Source organism: Quercus lobata, chromosome 4, assembly GCF_001633185.2.
Source record: "Quercus lobata isolate SW786 chromosome 4, ValleyOak3.0 Primary Assembly, whole genome shotgun sequence".
Taxonomy (NCBI): domain Eukaryota; kingdom Viridiplantae; phylum Streptophyta; class Magnoliopsida; order Fagales; family Fagaceae; genus Quercus; species Quercus lobata.
Genome location: NC_044907.1, coordinates 13871878 through 13893394, shown reverse-complemented (window position 1 = coordinate 13893394; position 21517 = coordinate 13871878). Strand labels below are relative to the sequence as shown.

Sequence of the window (21517 nt, the reverse complement as noted above, 5' to 3'; positions counted from 1 at the left end):
TCCAAGGTCAAGAGAAACAAAAACCATGAAAAAAGATTGGACGGCTCTGATTTGATTTAAGAAGTTGCTAGGAAGTGACTTCCACTAGGTTTACTATTTATTTTTAGGAAGTGAAGTTCCTTTCACTGGCTGAAAAAAAACCTTGACCCGCATTGAATTTTCTTCATATAAAGTTACAAACAATACAAGAAAAGACGCCCCAATCCAATTGTAACCTCAAGGAAAATAATGGTTTGAGTAAAAAATTCTACTTGTTGATTATAATCTTTCAACTGCTCCTTTCTATTATCAGAAATTACAGAAAAAGAGACACCTCGCACCAATGCTAACCTAAGGATATAATGGTTTGACTAACACCAACCATTCTAAGATCAAAGCTGGATGAGATTATATCCATTGCGTCTTTAGTTTTTTTTTTAAGTACACTTTTTTTAAAATGAATAATTGTAATTTTGTATAATAAACCCACGAAAATAAACTCAATTAACTAGATAAATTTTCCTGGTCACTCGATCACTTTTTATTTGTTAGCAGGAACCACTCAGACTGATAGGCAGCACAGTTGCACAAAGAGCCATAAATGTCAAATTCTTTGTCAATTTTTGTGCTTATAACTGTGTCTGGAATGTGGGATCCACCAGAACGCGCAATTATTCATTGACATCAATCAGTGGCTCACATTTGGTTCACACCTAGATTAGTAAACAAAGGACCTTTCAGCTGCACGCCTTAAAAGCAATAGAGGAAGTATTTTAAGAGTTTCTGCAAAACAAAAAAAAACACTTTCACCGATCACATTTCTCTCTCACTCTCTCTTGGTTCTCTTATTTGCATTCTCTTTCACCACTCACGTCTTTTTGCAAAGAAGAAAGCATGGCTGCAGAGTTTGTGGGTGGAGCAGTTTTCTCTGCATTCCTTCAGGTGGCGTTTGACAGAGTGGCCTCTCGTGACGTTGTCAACTTTCTCAAGGGAAGCAAAGTTATTGAAGGATTGGTGCGAAAGCTGAAGTTAGTGCTGATAACTGCTGATTCAGCGCTCAGTGATGCGGAGGAGAAGCAATTTGAATACCCAAATGTGAAACGGTGGCTGAACGAGCTTAAAGATGCTGTTTATGTTGCGGATGACCTCCTCGATGAGATTGCCACTGAAGCCTTACGATCCAAGTCAGAAGCTGAATTTCAAACCAGCACTAGTACGGTATGGGACTTCTTCTCTGCTAATTCATTTGATATACAATCGAAGCTAGAAAAAATTCTGGATAATTTAGAATATATTATAAAACAAAAGGATGTCCTTAGTCTTGTTGCTAGTGTTGCCCTGAAGGATACCCCTGGTCTTAAAGGTATACAATCAAGACCATTGACAACTTCTTGCCCTGAAGAATATGGTGTATTTGGTAGAGACAAGGACAAGGAGGGGATATTTGAGAAGTTCCAATCTAATGGTGCAAGTGTTGATGGGATATGTGTTGTTCCCATAGTGGCTATGGGTGGAGTTGGAAAAACTACTCTTGCTCGGTTTGTTTTCAATGACAAAAGAATAAATGAGAGTTTTGATCTCAAAGCTTGGGTTTGCGTTTCAGAAAATTTTGATAATTTTAGGATAGCAAAAACAATTTTTGAGGAGGTCACTTCCTCTGCTTGTGACAATCAAAACATGAATTTTCTGCAAAATAAAATTAGAGAGAAATTCATGGAGAAGAAAGTTTTCCTCGTTTTAGACGATGTTTGGAATGAGAAATATAGTGATTGGGCTGAGCTACTTAAAGTTTTCAGATGTGGTGCAAAGGAGATTAAGATCATTGTTACTACACGCAGTACAAAAGTCGCATCAAATGTCCGCACTGTTGCAGATTTTTTTCTAAGACAATTATCAGAAAAAGAGTGCTGGTCATTGTTTAAAAAACACACATTTATAAATGGAAAGGCTAGTGATCCAATTCTAGAGGATATTGGTAGGCAAATTGTCCAGAAGTGTAAAGGCTTACCTTTGGCAGCAAAAACACTTGGTGGTTTGCTGCGTTGTCAGCAAGATCCAAAGGAGTGGACAATGATTTTGAAGAGTGATATATGGAATTTACCAGAAAAAGAAAGTGACATCCTTCCGGCTCTAAGATTGAGCTACCACTACCTCCCATCACATTTGAAGCATTGCTTTGCTTATTGTTCCGTCCTTCCAAAGGGTTATGAATTTAAAAAAGAGGAGTTGGTCTTGTTGTGGATGGCACAAAATTTTTTACAGCAATCCAAAGGAAATGGGAGGATGGAAGAAATAGGTGAACGGTACTTTGATGATCTTGTATCTAGGTCACTTCTTCAACAATCAAGTACTAATGAATCACGTTTCATAATGCATGACCTAGTCAATGACTTGGCAACATTTATATCTGGAGAATTTTGTTTTAGGTTTGTGGAAAATGATGAGTTGAATAAAATAACAGAAAAAACACGTCATTTTTCATATCCTAAAGGTCGATTTGATAACTCTAAGAAATTTGAGTTCCTTTATGAAGCAAAGGGTTTGCGAACCTTCTTGGGAGAAAAACAGTTACTGTTACCATGGGAAAATTATAACTCTGCAGAGAAGATAATGATAGATGATTTGTTGGAGGAATTTAAAACCTTACGGGTGTTATCATTGTCTAGCATGGGAATAAGAGAGTTGCCTAATTCCATTGATAATTTAAAGCACCTTCGTTATTTGAATATTCTTTGCACTAAAATCAGTCACTTACCCGATTCCATATGTAACTTGTATTGTTTGCAAACCTTGATATTGTCACGGTACATCACCGAGTTGCCTACGAACACGAGTAAACTAATCAACTTGCGCCACCTAGATAATAGTGGAGCCAAAATGGAAGAGATGCCACCACATATGGGTAAAATGAAAAATCTCATAAAATTACCTGTTTTTGTTGTGGGCAAACGTGATGATGGGTCCAGTATAAGAATTAGTGGAGCTTCAGCATCTTTCTGAAACTTTGTCTCTATTGAACTTGGAAAACGTTCAATGTATAATTAAAGAATAAGCAAGATTTATCTGAGTTGAAGTTGGAATGGAAACACGGTCATGGCGCTGAAGATTCAGAAAAGGAAAGAATTATGCTCGAGCAGTTGTGTCCTTGCACAAACTTGAATTCTCTCACCATCACTAATTATGAGGGTACAAGCTTTCCAAAATGGTTAGGAGACTCGTCATTCTCTAAAATGGTGTCCATAGAGCTTCGTGATTGTGATAATTGCTTCTCCTTGCCTCCGCTTGGACAGCTACCTTACCTCAAGAGCCTTGAAATTGAATGTTTTGGTGAAATATCAAGTGTGGGCCCTGAGTTCTAAGGGAATACGATTAACCCGTTCAGAGCCCTTGAGTGTTTATCATTTGAAAATATGCTAGAGTGGCAGGAGTGGGTTATATTTGAAGGAGAAGTTTTCTCTTGTCTTCAAAAACTTTATATTGATAATTGTCCCAAGCTTAGTGGGGGTTTGCCCGTTCAACTTCCCTCTTTGACCGAACTTCGTATTAGTCAGTGTAAGCAGCTTGTTGCTTCGCTTCCTAATTCTCCAGCTCTCCATCAATTAGTATGCACAGGGAAAATACAGATTCCACGTGGTCATGACTATCAATCACTTAAAACTGTGTTCATAGCGGGCGGCGGTGATTCAATTTTGTCATTTCTACCAGAGTTTACTTCCCTCTCTCGCTTGGAATTCTTTGAGTGCCTTGATTTAGTTTCCTTTCCCAGCGGAGGACTGCGCGCTCCAAATTTGTCTCAGATTGTAATATTTGTGTGCAGAAATTTAAAGTCACTGCCTGAAGGGATGCATACCCTCCTCCCATCTCTCGTGGGTTTGAAACTGTATGGGTGTCCAAAACTTGAATCTTTTCCCGAGGGAGGTTTGCCCTCCAGCTTAGAAAGTCTTGCTATACACGGGTGTGAGAAACTCATTTCCCGTCGCATGGAATTGGGATTGCAAGGTCTTCACTCTCTCAGAAGTTTCACAATTTCTAATCATTGCAACGAGTTGGAGTCCTTTCCAGAGGAGGCGTTGCTGCCTCCTAATCTTACTGATTTCGCCATCAGTTATTTACCAAATCTAAAATTGCTCAATGGTAAGGGGTTTCAACTCCTTACCTCTCTTAAAAACTGGCGTATTCGGAGCTGCAATAATCTTGACTGCTTACTAGAAGACGTTTTGCCTACCACTCTTTGTGAGCTACATATTTCTGATTGCCACTTGTTGAAAGAACGGTATGGAAATGAGAAAGGGGAGGGCCAGGTCAAGATTGCCCACATCCCCAGAATATGCATACGTTGATTGAGCTATGAGTCGAAGAACGCTTCTGCCCAGGTACTAATTCTCATTTTCATTAACTCCCATCAAGCTACAGTGAAAAGTTTAAATTTTTTTCACCAAAATCATTTTATTTCATCTAACTTTTTAATGCCAAGCTTTGAAGTATCTTTTCTTTTAACTTAATCATAAGCTCTATAGACCATATATCATAAACCACAGGTTTAGTTTTAGTTTTAGTGTGTTATTTAATTATGAATTAAAGAAAAACTCCCCAACATGCAGAACTATATACATATATAAAGGAAGCATTGGACCATGCTACAGTTGAAATATTTGAACTGGGTGATTTTCAACATTGTTATATATGCTCATTTCATTGCCTTTTCTTTTGCAGTGTTACTTTTACCTGTAAATAACAAGTGTCTTACACACCCGCTGTCAATTTCATGCCACTGCTAGCTGCTAATCCTTCTACATTGTGTATGAATTCCTAAATGTCAATTCTCCAAAAAAAAAAAAAAAAAAAAAAAAAAAAAAAAAAAAAGAGACCTCCAAAATATCTGATTAGTCTTCAAGTCACTGTAAAAGCTCATCCTCTACTCTCATTCTTGCCGGTGATGCTCTTGCCTCATTATACATTCACTACATTTCTACTCTAGACTTCTGAAATACAAGACAAAGACTTCTATGGGAATGTTTAAGCTAAGGTAATGCTAATTTCCAGCATATGTATTTGTTGATCAACACATTCATTTAAAAAGTTAAAAGCATTTTTTAACAATCAACGAACTGCAAACTACCAATCAATTTGTTTATTGAATTGAGAAAAAAATTATAAAAAATTGTTCCTTCAAATTATTTTATTAAAGTTTTAGAGGATAAAATAACAAATGGATAATGTATAGTAGTAAATAAAAAAAATTAATTGGTTTTATAATAATTTGTTCAAGGTATGTCATTTATGGCTTGCTGATCCGGGATGCACAAACTTTGGCAAACCGGTTAAGTGGGGTTAGGTTCCAATACGTAGGTAGAGAAAATAACAAAGTTGCTCACAACCTTGCTAGATATGCACGCCATATCACAGGTTATTATGTATGGATGGAGGATGTTCCAGCCCATTGTTTGAATGTTTACCAAGCAGACATGCCTTAAGGAATAAAATTCAAGTCATCTTTCTCAAAAAAAAAAAGTATATATATATATATATATCATGATATTGATACCACAACTTTAGTATTAGACGTTTCAGTTTTTATTTTATTTTTTTTATTTTTATTTTTTAAATTAATTTATAGAAAAACTTCATGGCAACCAGAAAAATGTTCAGATTTATCTATCTATATATATTCCAGAACAAAGTAAAGCTTTCTAGTAGTAAAAATATTTTTGGCACACCTGTGTAAGAGATGCTGTTAGATTTCAACTAGAAGCTCTGCATCCCAAGATTATACTACAGTTGGCATATATTTTTTGAACTAGATGATTTTCAACGTGCTCATTCATTGCCTTTTGTTTTGTAGGGTCACATTTACTTGTAAATAACATGTGCCTCACACATCTGCTGTCAATTTATGCCACTGCTAGCTATTGATTATTTTGCATTGTATATAAATTTCTAAATCTTTGATATGTTTTCAAGTCACTATGAAATCTCATCCTTTTCTTAATTAAAGAATCGTTTACTCTTATTCTTGCTAGGGCTGCTCTTGCCTCACTATACTTTCACTGCGTTTCGACTGTTCCATTTTGAAGTGCAAGACGAATACTTTTGAGGTAATGCAATTTTTCCAGCATATGTATTTGATGAATAATACATTTGTTTTATAAGTTTAGAGTATTTTAAGAAATATTGGGTTTGACTTGGCCAGTTTGGCATGTTGTTTAATATCAGGTAAACTATGTTGATAGCTAGTGCTACTTCTTTACCTTTTTAACAGCCGCTGAATCACACTGATCAAGTGTGGAGAGGGACTTACTCAGGCTTTCTCTTTGGAATTGGTGGTAGATGGGAATATGTGACATCCCCTCCAGAGGATAGGTTGCTGCATTTGGTTCTTTTTTTCTTCCTAACCTGAAAGAACTCAAAAGGTTCAGCCAGAATATGACTGCTCTTGCTGTCCTCACCTGTTGGGGCTACCATTACTATCGAGAATTTTAAATGCCATATTGTGTGACAATGGTGCCAAGGCAGAGGGGGGAAAGCTGGCCCAAAGATTGCTGAGATTCTTGTTCCATGATAGATCAAGTCCAAAGATGCCCTGTGATTGTTAGGTTTGTTCAACTGAATTGTGTTTGTTGTTATAAACTTTGAACCTATCATCAAAAATGCTTTTTAAGTCTTTGTCAACTCTGCAAAGTTTTAAGCCTCTAACAAATGCATAAGGGACAATTGCTTCAAATCATCCCATTGATGAATATAATGATTATAAACCTACCAAATGCATCTCTTGCGATCAATATTTTCGAAGAGCTAAATTTACATTCAGTGAGCCGTAATTATGTATGTCCTGCCAGCATGTTTTGTTTTCTTCAAGTTTAGACAGCCCTATATACTGTATTGTAATGAAGAATAATGTAGAGAATGGTGCCTCATAACTCCAATTCCGGCTTCTAGATTTGAAAGAAAAGATATCCTTTAGGCATTTTACAGGATATCAAGTGTGATTGTGAGTTCATGACACCTTGAGAACTTGATTGTCTTCCATGTGAGTTTGTTTGGATGTCTTCCAAATATTCCTAACTTCATAATTTTTTTTTGTTACTTTTCCATCGCTCTCCATTATTCAGCTTATCCACTAATTGTTTTCCTTGTACCTATGCGTGCTCAATTATACATTTATTGAATTTAACTTGTTGTCATTGTACTTGTATTTCCTTTGATGATGAAATGATACCAAAAAAAGAAGGGAAAAAAGTGACACAAGATTGATCACATCCCTTGCATACATATAGATGACTAAGTCATTTTAGGAGCTAAAATTCCAATTTAACCCAAGCTACTGTTTTACAATTAGGTACATTCCATTCAATTTTATATTAATATAAGTTTATGTGTTGATAAATATATCTGAAAAAGTGTTACTACTTGATGAAGGGCTGGCTGAAGAACGGTGTCATAATCTGTTTCTGCCTTGAGATCAAGCACTTTTTAGGTGTTGTCCTTTGTTGAAGGAATGGTTCCATTAAGAAGAAGGGCAAAGAATGGAGCAAGAATGCCCATTTTCTTCAACATATTAATTGATGATGAAGTGATCATGCGGCCTGAAGGGATGCACACCTCCTCTGTAAGAGATGCTGTCAGATGTTTTTCAACCAAAGGCTTTGGATCCCAAGATTATGCTACAGTTGACATATAGTTTTTGAACTATGTGATTTTCAACATGCTCATTCATTGCCTTTTGTTTTGTGTGGTCAATTTTACTTGTAAATAAGTGCCTCACACACCCGCCACCAATTTATGCCACTACTAGCTGCCGGTCCCTTGCATTGTACATAAATTCCTAAATCTCTGATATATTTTCAAGTCACTATGAAAGCTCATCCTTTTTTTAAATTTGAGAATCATTTACTCTCATTCTTGCCAGAGCTGCTCTTACCTCATTATACTTTCACTGCATTTCTACTTTGCACTTTTGAAGTGCAAGACAAATATTTTTGAGGGAATGATTAACCCAAGGTAATGCAATTTTTCCAGAATATGTATTTGATGATTAATACATTTGTTTTATAAGTTTAGAGTATTTTAAGAAATATTGGGATTTGACTTGGCCCTTTTGGCATGTTGTTTGATCTCAGGTAAACTATGTGATGGTTGATAGCTAGTGCTACTTCTTTACCTTCTAACAGCAGCTGAAACGCACTAATCAAGTGTGGAGAGGGACTTGCTCCGGCTTTCTCTTTGAAATTTTGGAACCGGTGGTAGATGGGAAGATGTGAAGTTTCCTCCAGGGGATAGGTTGCTGCTTTTGGTTCCTTTTCTCTTCCTAACTTGAAAGAGCTCAAAAGGTTCAACATGTGACTGCTCTTGCTTTCCTCACTTGTTGGGGCTATGACTAGCACCAAGAATTTTAAAATGTCCTATTGTGTGACAATGGTGCCAGAGGCAAAGGGGGGAAAGCTGGCACAGGATTGCTGAGATGCTTGTTCCATGACAGATCAAAGTCTAGAGATGCTCTGTGATTGTTAGGTTTGTTCAACTGATTTGTGATTGTTGGTATAAACTTTGAACCTGTCATTTGTTGGTATAAAATTTGGACCTATCATCATAAATGCTTTTTAAGTCTTTGTCAACTCTGCAAAGTTTTAAGCCTCTAACAATATTAGCATAAGGGACATTTGCTTCAAATCATCCCGTTGATGAATAGAATGATAATAGACCTACCAAATGCATCTCTTTCAATCAACATTTTTGAAGAGCTAATGTTACTTTCAATGAGCTGCAATTATGTTTGTCTTGCCAGCATGTTCTGTTTTTTTAATGAAGAATAATGTAGAAAAACTCCCGTACAAAGACTTTTGTGAATGTTTAAGCTAAGGTAATTCTAAATTTCCAGCATATGTATTTGTTGATCAACACATTCATTTAAAAAGTTAAAAGCATTTTTTAACAATCAACGAACTGCAAACTACCAATCAATCTGTTTATTGAATTAAGAAAAAAATTATAAAAAATTGTTCCTCCAAATTATTGATTAAAGTTTTCGAGGATAAAATAAAAAATGGATAATGTGTAGTAGTAAATAAAAAAAAATTAATTGGTTTTATAATAATTTGTTCAAGGTATGTCATTTATGGTTATAAATGCCTTATCCTATGCTCTACAGACCGTATATCATGATAGTGATACCACAACTTTAGTATTAGACGTTTTAGTTTTTTTTTTTTTTTTTAAATTAATTTATAGAAAAACTTCACGGCATCCAGAAATATGTTCAAATTTATCTATCTATATATATTCCAGAACAAAGTAAAGCTTTCTAGTAGTAAAAATATTTTTGGTACACCTATGTAAGAGATGCTGTTAGATGTTTTTCAACCAGAGGCTCTGGATCCCAAGATTATGCTACAGTTGAAATATATTTTTTGAACTAGGTGATTTTCAACATGCTCATTCATTGCCTTCTGTTTTGCAGGGTCACATTTGCTTGTAAATAACATGTGCCTCACACATCTGTTGTCAATTTATGCCACTACTAGTTGCTGGTCCTTTTGCATTGTATATAAATTTCTAAATCTCTGATATGTTTTCAAGTCATTGTAAAATCTCATCCTTTTCTTAATTAAAGAATCATTTACTCTCATTCTTGTTGGAGCTGCTCTTGCCTCATTATACTTTTACTGCATTTCTATTGTGCAGTTTTGAAGTGCAAGACAAATACTTTTGAGATAATGCAATTTTTCCAGCATATGTATTTGATGAATTATACATTTGTTTTATAAGTTAAGAGTATTTTAAGAGATACTGGGATTTGACTTGGTCAGTTTGGCATTCTGTTTAATCTGAGGTAAACTATGCAGTTGATAGCTAGTGCTGCTTCTTTACCTTGTAACGGCCGCTGAATCACACTGATCAAGTGTGGAGAGGGACTTACTCAGGCTCTCTTTGGAATTGGTGGTAGATGGGAAGATGTGACGTCCCCTCCAAAGGATAGGTTGCTGCATTTGGTTCTTTTTTTCTTGCTAACTTGAAAGAGCTCAAAAGGTTCAGCCAGCATATGACTGCTCTTGCTGTCCTCACCTGTTGGGGCTACCATTACTAGCAAGAATTTTAAATGCCCTATTGTTTGACAATGGTGCCAGAGGCAGTGGGGGGAAAGCTAGCCCAAAGATAACTGAGATTCTTGTTCCATGACAGATCAAGTCTAGAGATGCCTTGTGATTGTTAGGTTTGTTCAACTGAATTGTGTTTGTTGTTATAAACTTTGAACCTATCATCATAAATGCTTTTTAAGTCTTTGTCAACTTTGCAAAGTTTTAAGCCTCTGACAAATGCATAAGTCACTATTGCTTTAAATCATCCCATTGATGAATACAAAGATTATAAACCTACCAAATGCATCTCTTTCGATCAATATTTTCAAAGAGCTAAATGTACATTCAATGAGCCGCAAATATGTATGTCCTGCCAGCATGTTCTGTTTTCTTCAAGGTTGGACTGCCCTATGTACTGTATTGTAATGAAGAATAATGTAGAGAATGGTCCCTCATAGCTCCGATTCCAGCTCCTAGATTTGAAAGAAAAGATATCCTTTAGGCATTTTATAGGATATCAAGTGTGATTGTGAGTTCATGACACCTTGAGAACTTGATTGTCTTCCACGTGAGTTTGTTTGGATGTCTTCTGAATATTCCTAACTTCATACTTTTTTTGATACTTTTCGATTGCTCTCCATTGTTCATCTTATCCACTAATTCTTTTCCTTGTACCTGTGTGCGCTCAAGTGTACATTTATTGAATTAACTTGTTGTCATTGTACTTGTATTTCCTTTGATGATGAAATGATACCAAAAAAAGAAGGGAAAAAAGTGACGCAACATTGATCACATCCCCTGCATACATATAGATGAGTAAGTCATTTTAGGAGCTAAAATTCCAATTTAACCCAAGCTGCTGTTTCACAGTTAGGTACATTCGATTCAATTTTATATAAATATAAGTTTTTTTGTTAATAAATATATCTGAAAAAGTGTTACTACCTGATGAAGGGTTGGCTGAAGAACAGTGTCCTAATCTGTTTCTGCCTTGAGATCAAGCACTTTTTAGGTGTTGTCCTTTGTTGAAGGAATGGTTCTATTAAGAAGAAGGGCAAAGAATGGAGCAAGAATGCCCATTTTCTTCAGTATATTAGTTGATGATGAAGTGATCATGCGGCTGAAAGTGTAGAAAGAGTCCTCATTTGCTGTTTTCTTCATTCACTTGGCATCATTTAAATATTAGAGTCAGGTACATAAATGTTCGACTAAAACCATTTAGTTCTCAAATTGATTTAGTACCTTCTATTATTGGATAGTTTAACTGATGTTAATTATGATGAATTAGAACACTTTCCAGCTTCCTTCACTATTTTGGATAATCAAATTTATCTGACATGAGTAGGTATGAAAGGCTGAAACAAGAAAAAGCCCATACAAAATCAGGAAGTGGTCGGCAATTCTTCTGCTTTATTATGTGTGCTTCTATTGAAATTTGATTAAAAGGAAATCATTTCCTTCAGAAAAAAATATCAAGTATGAATCAGGATCTTGAAATTTCTTCTTCATTATTTCTTTGTGAAATATCAAGCAAATGTTTTGAGATAATAATTTTGTTCCTTTTGCACATAATTCTTGAATTCAAATTATATTTTCTAAACCTTGGCATATGCTTGACAAGAGGAGGCTGGGAAATTCAGGAGAAACTTATCATATCATCGAAAGAGTATTGGTGGTGGTAGCATTCCAAAGCTCACCAAGTACTCCATCCTAGTTTATGCTAGACTAACCCTTCATTTATGCACTTCCAAGTTTCAAATCCTTTGAATCTTTTTCCTTATTTATTTATTTATTTATTTGAAAAAGGTTAAGAAATGATAGACATCAGCTTAACTTTTTGGTAGTACTCGCTAAAAATTTTCCTTACCATCACTAGTCCTAATATTTTATTTTGTGCAGCCCATGAACAAGGCAAATGTTTCGGATTTCTCAACTCACCACCAGTAAATGCCCTTGTTTGGGTGTGGATGGGTTTGGTATCTCATCAACTGATTAATGAATTTGAGCAATCCAGTGATGTAACATCCTCAAGAGATTTTTAGAGACACATCTACCGATATGTTTCTTCTGATTAGTCCTAGGTAAAATCCTTTAATTTTCTAACAGAAGCTTATAGAAGTGCAATTCTTATGTTGAATTTTAAAAAATTGAAGCAGTAGTTCTAATGAGAAATAAGTGGGCTTGCAAGTCATGGAATGAATAAAATCCATAATGAACAGATAATGAACTAAATAGGGGCTAGCTCATTTATTTCAAACTATTGCTTTGATTTATCATTGTTTTAAAAATAGAAAAGCATTTCTGAACAAATCCTTCTCTTGTTAAAGAATTTCTTCTTCAATTTGACAAACCAATCTTGGCAAATTTTGGTGCTTGATAACGCTGAGTTATATCCCATCTTAAAAAATTGTTGATTTCCATAGCATTTGAATGTAAATATCCATGATCAAAAGTGAATTTATCAATGCATTTCAGAAAATAAAAATAGTGCATTTATTTATCTTATTTTACTAAAGTGGGGGTAAGGGAATGAAATATTGTATATTTTCTTATTTTCAACTTAGGAATGATATATTTTATATTTCATATGCCCAGTTTAATCCAAATAACATCATCAAATGCAACAAACACACTGTCTATGGATGGATTTGGGCTCATAGACTCTCTTCAAGATTTTGGTATTGGTGGACATGAAGATTTGAAGTCCTAACCAGAGGAAATGTTGCTACTTTTCTTTTTACTCCTCCTAACTACAAACAGTTCATAGGTTCAGCAAGTCACTCCTCTTGCCATGGTTGCTTTCGTCACCAGTAGGAACTAACCAACTCTCTTTTTCACATCAAGAATTTTATATTGTCTTATGCTACTACAATGGTGCCTGAAAGAAACTGGGAAAGCTGGCTGTTGACCTAAGATTTCTCAACTCTCGTTCCTTGAATATAGCTAAAAGAGATTAGATTAAATCAAACTAAAATTATATAGGGTGTGATTAGACGTTAGAACAATATATAAAAAAATCAAATGTGAGTAGTCAAATATTACATTCTTATATTTATCATATTGAAAATACAAAGCCATATAATTTTATCAACTAAACCACCATTAAAATCTCAAACTTTTTTACACGCAACCACACACATGCATGCGCACACACATTTGAATGACTCACAGATAGAACATCCCCATCTATCTTAATATCCTCTTCCATGCTGATGCTGCTTTCATGTTGCATAGAAGGTCTATCAGTGTCCATGGTATTGAACACAGTTTTTGAATTTTGTTGATTGTTTTGTCCTGAGTAGGTCATATAATGCTCAAATTGATGACTCATGTATCGTTCCTGACATCAATAAAAGTACGAGTCTCAGCTTCAGAATTTAGTAAATTTTGCAATTATGGGTAACATAAAAATAAATTTTAAAAAAAAAAAAAAAAACAACGTTAAGAAAGAGGTCCCAGATAATAGATTAAACCATCACCCTCTGTTGATGCAAGATATAGATTAGATTTAAAACATTATTATCACTATTTTCGTGTATTCTAATAAATATTATTGTTTACTTCAAAAAAAAAAAAAAAAAAACTCAGAATTGCTTTCTAACTCGCTAATTGGCAATCCTTCATTAGCAAAATTTAGTGGACCTTCAAGCAATTTCCTTAATGGACCATTGGGACTCTAGTGATCCAAAGTAAAAAAACTCACCAAAGCCTATTATACATCACCCACTCTTACACTCCGGCCCAACTTCTAAAATGATTGGTGAGATATTTATACTCCATAATATCTGAGCCCATAAAAATTACAAAATATAATACAAATGGACTCATTGTCACGGCCCAATAAGAAAAACACACAAAAAAAAAAAAAAAAAAAAAAAAAAAAAAAAAAAAAAAAAAAAAAAAGAAAAAGAAGTTGTCTGTATCGTAATCAATCTCAGTGGACCTGAAGCCCATGCCTGAGATGTGCAAAATCTCCTTCTATACTATTGAATATTTTTGGAATGTTTTTACTTTTTCCACAGAAAGTGTGCGGGGAAGATGTCGGTAGGGTAAAGCAAAAAGGAAAAGAAAAACAACTATAATAATATTAATATTAAGAATTGTTGTACATAATATTTAAGCAAAACATTATTAGAAGGTAAGAATAATTAGCATTTGATCCTCCAATTGAAAGCATAACCATGCAGGCAAGTAACGGATAAAAAAAGGTTAACACGTTTATCTCTTAGTACGGCCTATCTGAGTGAAGAAACATCTTCCAAATCAAGCGAAGATGTTTAACCCTGTAGAAGTGCATTACTTTTCCTTTCTTGGTTAAATTCACTCTTCTTTCCCTATGTTTAAGTTTCTAAGCATTGCAAGTGAAGGAGAAACTTTCAGTTCTTTGCAAACTTCTATTCAAAATCCATGTGCTCCTTTACCAAAAGTTCTAATCCGTAGTATCTTTTCTTTTTCTTTGTAGATCTTCTTGTTGGCTCTTAACGACCATTAATTCTGTGGAGCTTCCTAGTCAGGGCAGGGACTCAAATATGTATTCAGGTTTGTTTACTGATTTTTAACTTAAAATTTTCATCATCATTCTTGTAAACTTATTGTGATGTTTAGGCTTTGTTTTTGAACACCACCTTAATTTGTTTGTGCACATTTGGAAGCTTTATCATGTTTTGGTGCTCTAGATAAAGTTTACATTTACACAATGGTCTAAGTCTAGTAAGTAATAACAAGCACTTCAAGGACCATTATTGCTCATTCAATTTTTATTATCCAGAAGGAAAAAAAAAGTATAATACCCTTGCATTTTATCCCAGTTTCTGCATGCAGGCCTTGAAATAGACTAATTATAGGAAGCGATTGAAAAATATGCAAGGCCTAAAATGAAGGCTAAAGTTGGCCTTGCAACAAGATGCGCAATCCAAACTCATTAGCTAAGAGAAGTTGAATTAGAGCAAGAATTTTAGTAGTGAGAGTGATTAGTACTAACGGAAGATGTTACTATTTTGTTAAACTACGATAGGGTGCTCATCAAACTTCAAGGTTTTAACATGTTACTATTTTGTTCTAACTTGTATGTTACCTCGGCATTTGTGAAATTGAGATTCAAATATAATGATTAATTATTATTTTTAATGTCCTTCCTAATAGAGATTATTAAAGGGTTTTTTTTTTTTTAAATAAAGAATAAATAAAGTTTTGTTGGTGGACGGGGTCATGTTTGTGTTTGAGTTGTCTTGAAGCAGAAGTACTCTATTATATTCATCAGTCCTAACTTGACTTATTTAATAATTATCTTAAAATCCCTTAATCCTACTACATCCCGTTTACTAATCAAGTTAACACAACGCAACCTACGTACGTAATATGCTTCATAATCATCTAAACTATTATAGATTTTGTTGTGGTTTGCCATCATTTTTGCAGCTCCATATCTCCAAGACCTCTCTATTGTTTATTATCCTTATCAAGATGGGTAATTGTTGTTACACAAACTCTTGCACACAATTGTATACATAAGCAAACTTTGCACTAAAATCATGACTTCAAGTCACAATTTTAGTGCAAATTTCATGTGTACAGTTGTGTAAATGAGTGTGTAATAAACACCACACTACAAAGATGCTACTCTCGTTCGAGACTATTTCTTCCTTTTTTTGGGTGGTTGTATATTTCACATTATTTTAATGAGCCTTCGAGCAGTTTCCTTAATGGACCATGCGGCTCCATCGATCCTACTAACAGCCCTTTGTATATTACTCATTCCTACACTTGGCCCAAGTTCTTGAACAGTACAACTTATTACTATTTAATAATATATCATATATTAATTCTTTAGGGTGTAACAAGGTATTAATTCTTTGGGGCTAAAATATAATGAGCTATAACAATTCAAAAAAAATAATATAAATGGGCTTGTAGTCATGACCCAATAAGAAAAACAAGAAGGGAAGACAAGTTCGTTTTAAAAGTGGGCTCTGAGTGGATCTGAAGCCCAAGTATAAGATGTGCAAGTGAGATTTCTAAAAAACCTTGACCCAGATTGAATTTACTTCACAACGCTAACCCAAGGAAATACCAGTTGAGTAAGTCCAACAATACTTTGAAAATGCAATATCTCATGCTTTAGCTAAGTTAGTTAACTTTGTTAATAGCAATGTACTTATATTTGTTGTGACATAACTCTTCCAATTTGTTTGGTATACTTGGATGAAAGACTCTGTTACTTGCTTTGTTGAATGAAATTTTAGATTTATCAAAAAAAAAAAAAAAGTTTTGATGAGATTATAACTACCATGACCATCCAATATTGAGAACCTCTGACATGAAACTTAATACTTGATTGGATGAGCTTATTTTCATATCTTATTTTATTTATTTCTTAAACACAATTTATAAAAAAAATTAATTAAAAATATTTATATGATAAACAAAATTTATTGAAGGAAATAAATTCAACAAATGACAGAGTTACGAGATAAGTTCCTTCTTGTTAAATGGAGGTGGTGTTTTGTATAACTAAGATATTTTAAAACTCATTGGTGTTATATATCCAATTACATAAGGTCTTTATCTTTTTAATAGTGGGTAGGAAACACCACATCACTTTAGGAACAAATAAAAATAAATAATGGTTTTCTTATTATTGTGAAAATGAAGGAACTAAATTTTGTCCATAAAGAAATCTCGTGGGAACAGGAAATAACGGTTGCCTTGCCTTTCTCATTAACAGTAAAATTCTGATATGACTATTATTGATGACGTGGCATGGTCAGTTAAAGAAGCTGAGTTGGAGGAATATTCCCAATTTACTGTGGGGGAAGACTGGGCCCATAAGCGGTCCGAAGCCCAAAATATATGAACGAGACAAACTTCTTTCTTCAACCCAAGTATAGGCTTGGAGAGTTCTATTCTGTAAATATCATTTTCTTAATGGGCTTTACGAAAGTGGCAGTGCAATTATTGGATCTTTCCCTCAAATTGATCTCAATATGGGCGTTGAATGCACTTCAAGCTCTTTGGGCTATCATTGGATATGACTTGTGAAGTAGCGAGGTTTTTTTATTTTTATTTTTTTTAAGGATTATTCTCTTTTAATCGTGAGGAAATTGTTTCACAACACCTTAATTATTTTGCTGCTGGTATTACACTATCATGTGCCAGCCATTTTTGGGTGCTATTTTGCGTGAATACATAATGATGGTAGGACATATTTGCTTAGTGCTTTGTTATTTATGTGAACAATATCCAAGAACCTTTCATGAGTAAGCATCTTCTTGGTATTTTGTAAAGAAGTCATTTCATCATTTTCCTTAAAAGATATTGGAACTATGATAAAATGGGATTTTCCTTCACATTATGTATCTAGCTGATGTTTCATTTTACACAAGTCCAAAATATATTGTCATGAATCCTCCTTTTCATCGTTGTTGGTTTAGAGGTTTTGAGTACTATTATACAGCTGAAACAAATTGATTGAGATCACTATCATCATTATATGTTGCTTTGTGACTCTACTATTTAGAGCCCTACTTTTTTCAATAAAATTTATTTCACACACATATATATGCTAATGAGGTCTAGCTCAATTTGCACCTCCCCTTAAAAGTTCTAGGTGGAGGATGATGTTGTGGGTTCAAGACCCATCAGCTGCTTGTGTAAATTTCTAATGTTTCTGTGTGTGTTGGTTTGTAAATCCATTTTTTTCCTTTCTCTTAGGCTTTCTCAATATGAGTTTGAATGGGTACATTCCTTTTCTGATGGTATTTATTTAAATCCTTCTAATTCCTCATTACTGACCTAGGATCTTGTCATTATCATCTCCTTTTATGCTTTCCTGTTTTTGTTTGATATATTTATCAAAACTTGTCCATGTTTCATTAAGACCCTTAGCCATCCCTAGATTTGGCTTGATGGCATTCATCAATTGATTAGTGAGCATATGATGTACGTGTCTACACAATCTATCTTCTTCTCTTCTTTTACCTTCTTCTGTTCTGCTTCCACCAGAATTATCTCTTTATTGTGATACAGTAGCACCCCTATTTTTTAGTAATTATTGCTGAAAGGCACCAATCCTTAGGGCATCGAGCTTAGTAATGACCTAAACATATACATGTGAAGCATTGGATTTCTTCATTACCTTTGAGGTAGAATCGTACTTCATTGAGTGTCATATGAATCAGCAAAGTTTTCTTTAAGTACAATAATTAGGTTTTTTATGGTTATCTTTACTAGTTTAAACAATTTCAAACATTGGACTGTATTTTTGGATGGATCATTTGAAGACCAGATGTTTTAAAGATGGGATCATAGTGCTGTTGCCAAAGTAAATAAATAGTAAGGCAACTGAATTAGAAAGGAAATATGTGTGAAGTGATCTTTAAGGATGGTGAAGTGCTAGGCTGCGAAGCATAAGACTGTGATTTGACTCTTCTGAGCGGCCACTAAGAAAGTATTTGAGGATAGCCACCCCTCCTAGAATCCCACTTATAGGAACTAGCACTAGGAAATGGCCTTTATTATATGAACTGGTATAAAAGGTCTTCATAATTTTTTTTTCATTTTGTGTATCAACCTTCAGGCTGGTAGCTTTGTTAACTTTCTACCCAACAAATGTTGTTCCCTTTGAAAAAATGTACGTTGTAACAGCATTGTAACAGAGTCATATTGACTGATTTGACTTCAATCTTAAATGCTGTCCTTAATACTATAATGTGGGAATAAAAGAGAGGAACAGTTGTAGCTTGAGGGATCATTTGGGGGAGTAGGAAAAACTTACCAACCAATATTTGAAATGGACAGTTTTTGGAATAGAGCAAATTGAAGGGTGGAGGACAATGTTTACCAATTGAGGTGCTAAAAATGTTTAAAAAAATAGTATTTAGCATTTTTAACAAATTTGAAAGAATGTTCTAATTCTGTAAATGACTCTTATTTCCTCAAAGCTATATTACTGCCCTTTGGCATTTAATTAAAAATTTAACCTTTGGGAGTGATGACCATTCTGGCGTTCAATCCAAGGTGGGTAAGAATCTGTTGTGATTTTCTGCAATCTGCATTAGCCAATAGCCACAGCATCACTTTGTTCCAAATATCAATGAGGTTTATGTCCGTTGATAAGTAAATCCAAAGACTTGTGATCCTGGAGGGGCAAAAAGATTACGGCCGTTTAATAGAGCATCTTAAACACGTGCTTTCAGTTTTTAAACAACATTATTCATATTTATATATACATTTTTACCCACACGTATATTATAAAAATACAAACAATATTACACAAACTCTTTTATCAAACGGGCCCACAAATCTACAAATATATTTCTGAAATGCGAACAAATAACTTAATAAATATTATATGTGTGTGTATATATATATATATATTTGTTGAGAGGAGGAGCCTTAGGGTATGTTTGGTTGGGGTGAAAATAGGAAAGATGAAAAATAGGGTGAAAAATGGCATTTTTCAATGTTTAGTTGAGGAGAGAAAACAAGAAAGACAGAAAATAGGGGGGAAATTTTCCCTCTGGGCCACCTTTTTTTATCCTCCCAATTTGGGAGGAAAATAAGGAGGGAAAAATGCTGAGAGATGCACTTTACACAAATACCCTCAATTTAAGTTTTTTTTTTTTTTTTTTCTTTCTTCTCTCTTCCTTAGGCAACAGCATTGCCTCCTTTTTTTGGGGGGGCAATCATATTGCTAGTTGTCACTTTTTTTTTTCTTGGGCATTAACATTGCCTCTTTTTTTTTCTAATTTTTTTTCTTTTGATTTTTTAGGGCTTGGGCGTGATATTTTATTTTTATTTTAACTAGATGTGATTTTTTTTTTGGAACATATTTTTTATTTTTATAAAAAATTTTGGGTGATTGCTATTTTTTGTGTGGTTATTTGTCACTTTTTTATTTATTTTAAATTTGGCTACATTCTTTAACAATGGTATATGAGTAAATTTATTCAAATTCATTTTTTCCATCCCTCCATTTTTCCACTTCCAACCAAACAAAAAAGAGAGAAAATAAAATTTTTTCTATCCTCCCATAATTTTCTATACTCCCACTTTTTCACCCCTTCAACCAAACGAACCCTTAATTCATATTAAACCTGATTAATCTTTGGGTTTTATGTCCTCAAATATATATTACTACTCTTTGGGTTTCAAATTATGTAGAAAAACACTTGCGAGTGGTAGTTACTCTGGAGTTAAATTCATGGTGGGTAAGACTTCTGGTTTATGATAGTCTGCATTAGCCACAGCATCACGTTGTACCAGATATCCTTGAAGTTTATGTCCATTGATGAGTAATCCGAAGACCTGTGATTCCTGAGGGGTATAAAGATTGTAGATCTACAGAAACATATTTCCGAAATGTATAGTTTTTTTTTTTTTTCGTTGTTGTGTTGTTGGAGAAAAAGGACCTTAATTCATAAGTGTCAGTGATTTATGGGTGTACCTATGCTAATTGTTTTGTCAAACAATAGAAGACCTTTTTCAATAGTTTGTTGTTTTTTATGGTTCCTTAGCACATTGCCTGTGCTTTGGTTTTTTATTGTACCTTTTCATCCTTTTTTGGAATGAAGCATTATTTACTTGGCAATTGAAAAAAAAGAACCAAGAACAACAACAGAAGACCTTATCTCCACAATTTTTAATACTCACAACATGCCAGACCCAAGACCTTGACTATTAAAGGTGCAGAAATACGCTACCCTAATGATGCCACTGGTTATATGCCGTTAATTTTAGTTGTAATGCTTTTGATCCACTTGAGCTGATGCCAAGCTTTCTATTGGTGTCTATAGCTCCTCAACATCTATTCATAATTTGTTGCTCTCTACTTAGATGTTGGATTGCTCTCTGTAATTTTTAGCTTGTTATATAATTTGCTTGTATTTGATTGTTCTGCTCGGTATCTCTTTGTTGCTGTTTCAAATAACATTAGGAACATTTGATCAAGATGAAGCTTAGATTGAGTGCCCATTTGTTTCAACTTTTAGAGGCTAAAACGCATGTTTGTTTAAAAGCTGGACAGAAATTACCGTTTGGTTCAGCAGAAATGCAACTTTTATATAAAAGTTGCGTTTTTGGCCAAGGCATAAAACACGCAAGCCAATTATGGAGCTCTGGAGGTCCATAAACAAAAAGTCCATGCGCGTTTTGAAGCTATCCGTTAGGATCTTTCAAAAATTACCAAATTACCCTTGATAAAACATCAGTTCTCACGTTGTCCCTCACTCCTCTCATCTCATCTCTCTGCTCTTCGAACAAATTTCCAAATCCAAACACAAAAAAAAAAATCTATAACAAATTCCCAAATCAACTAAGGAAAAAAAAAAAAACAATCCCTTGCAAATTAGGATTCCTCAAAATTCAAAACAAAAAAAAAAATCAGAATATAGCAAAATGATAGAATTACAAGACGAAATTGAAGGCGAATGTGTCAACAACACCGACTTCTACTTCGATCAAATCGA

General features: G+C 34.3%; 2 protein-coding genes and 1 long non-coding RNA gene across 3 annotated transcripts in view; all 3 read left to right on the top strand.

The window, feature by feature from the left end:
- Positions 1-743: 743 nt before the first annotated feature.
- Positions 744-2979, top strand: LOC115984638 (putative disease resistance RPP13-like protein 1). The gene has a single exon (XM_031107662.1). The coding sequence runs from the start codon at positions 874-876 to the stop codon at positions 2977-2979; it is 2106 nt and encodes a 701-aa protein (XP_030963522.1). The 5' UTR covers positions 744-873.
- Positions 2980-4159: 1180 nt separating this feature from the next.
- On the top strand, positions 4160-6829 carry LOC115986913. Its single transcript, XR_004090928.1, has 4 exons — positions 4160-4352; positions 4693-5005; positions 6000-6074; positions 6193-6829. It is a non-coding gene; the product is annotated as an uncharacterized LOC115986913 (long non-coding RNA).
- A 1817-nt stretch (positions 6830-8646) lies between these two features.
- Positions 8647-21517, top strand: part of LOC115986912 (putative disease resistance protein At3g14460) — a 53223-nt gene continuing 40352 nt past the window's right edge. The window contains exon 1 of the transcript XR_004090927.1: positions 8647-8836. The gene's annotated coding sequence lies outside the window, so the exon portion shown is untranslated. The remainder of the gene's footprint in view (positions 8837-21517) is intronic.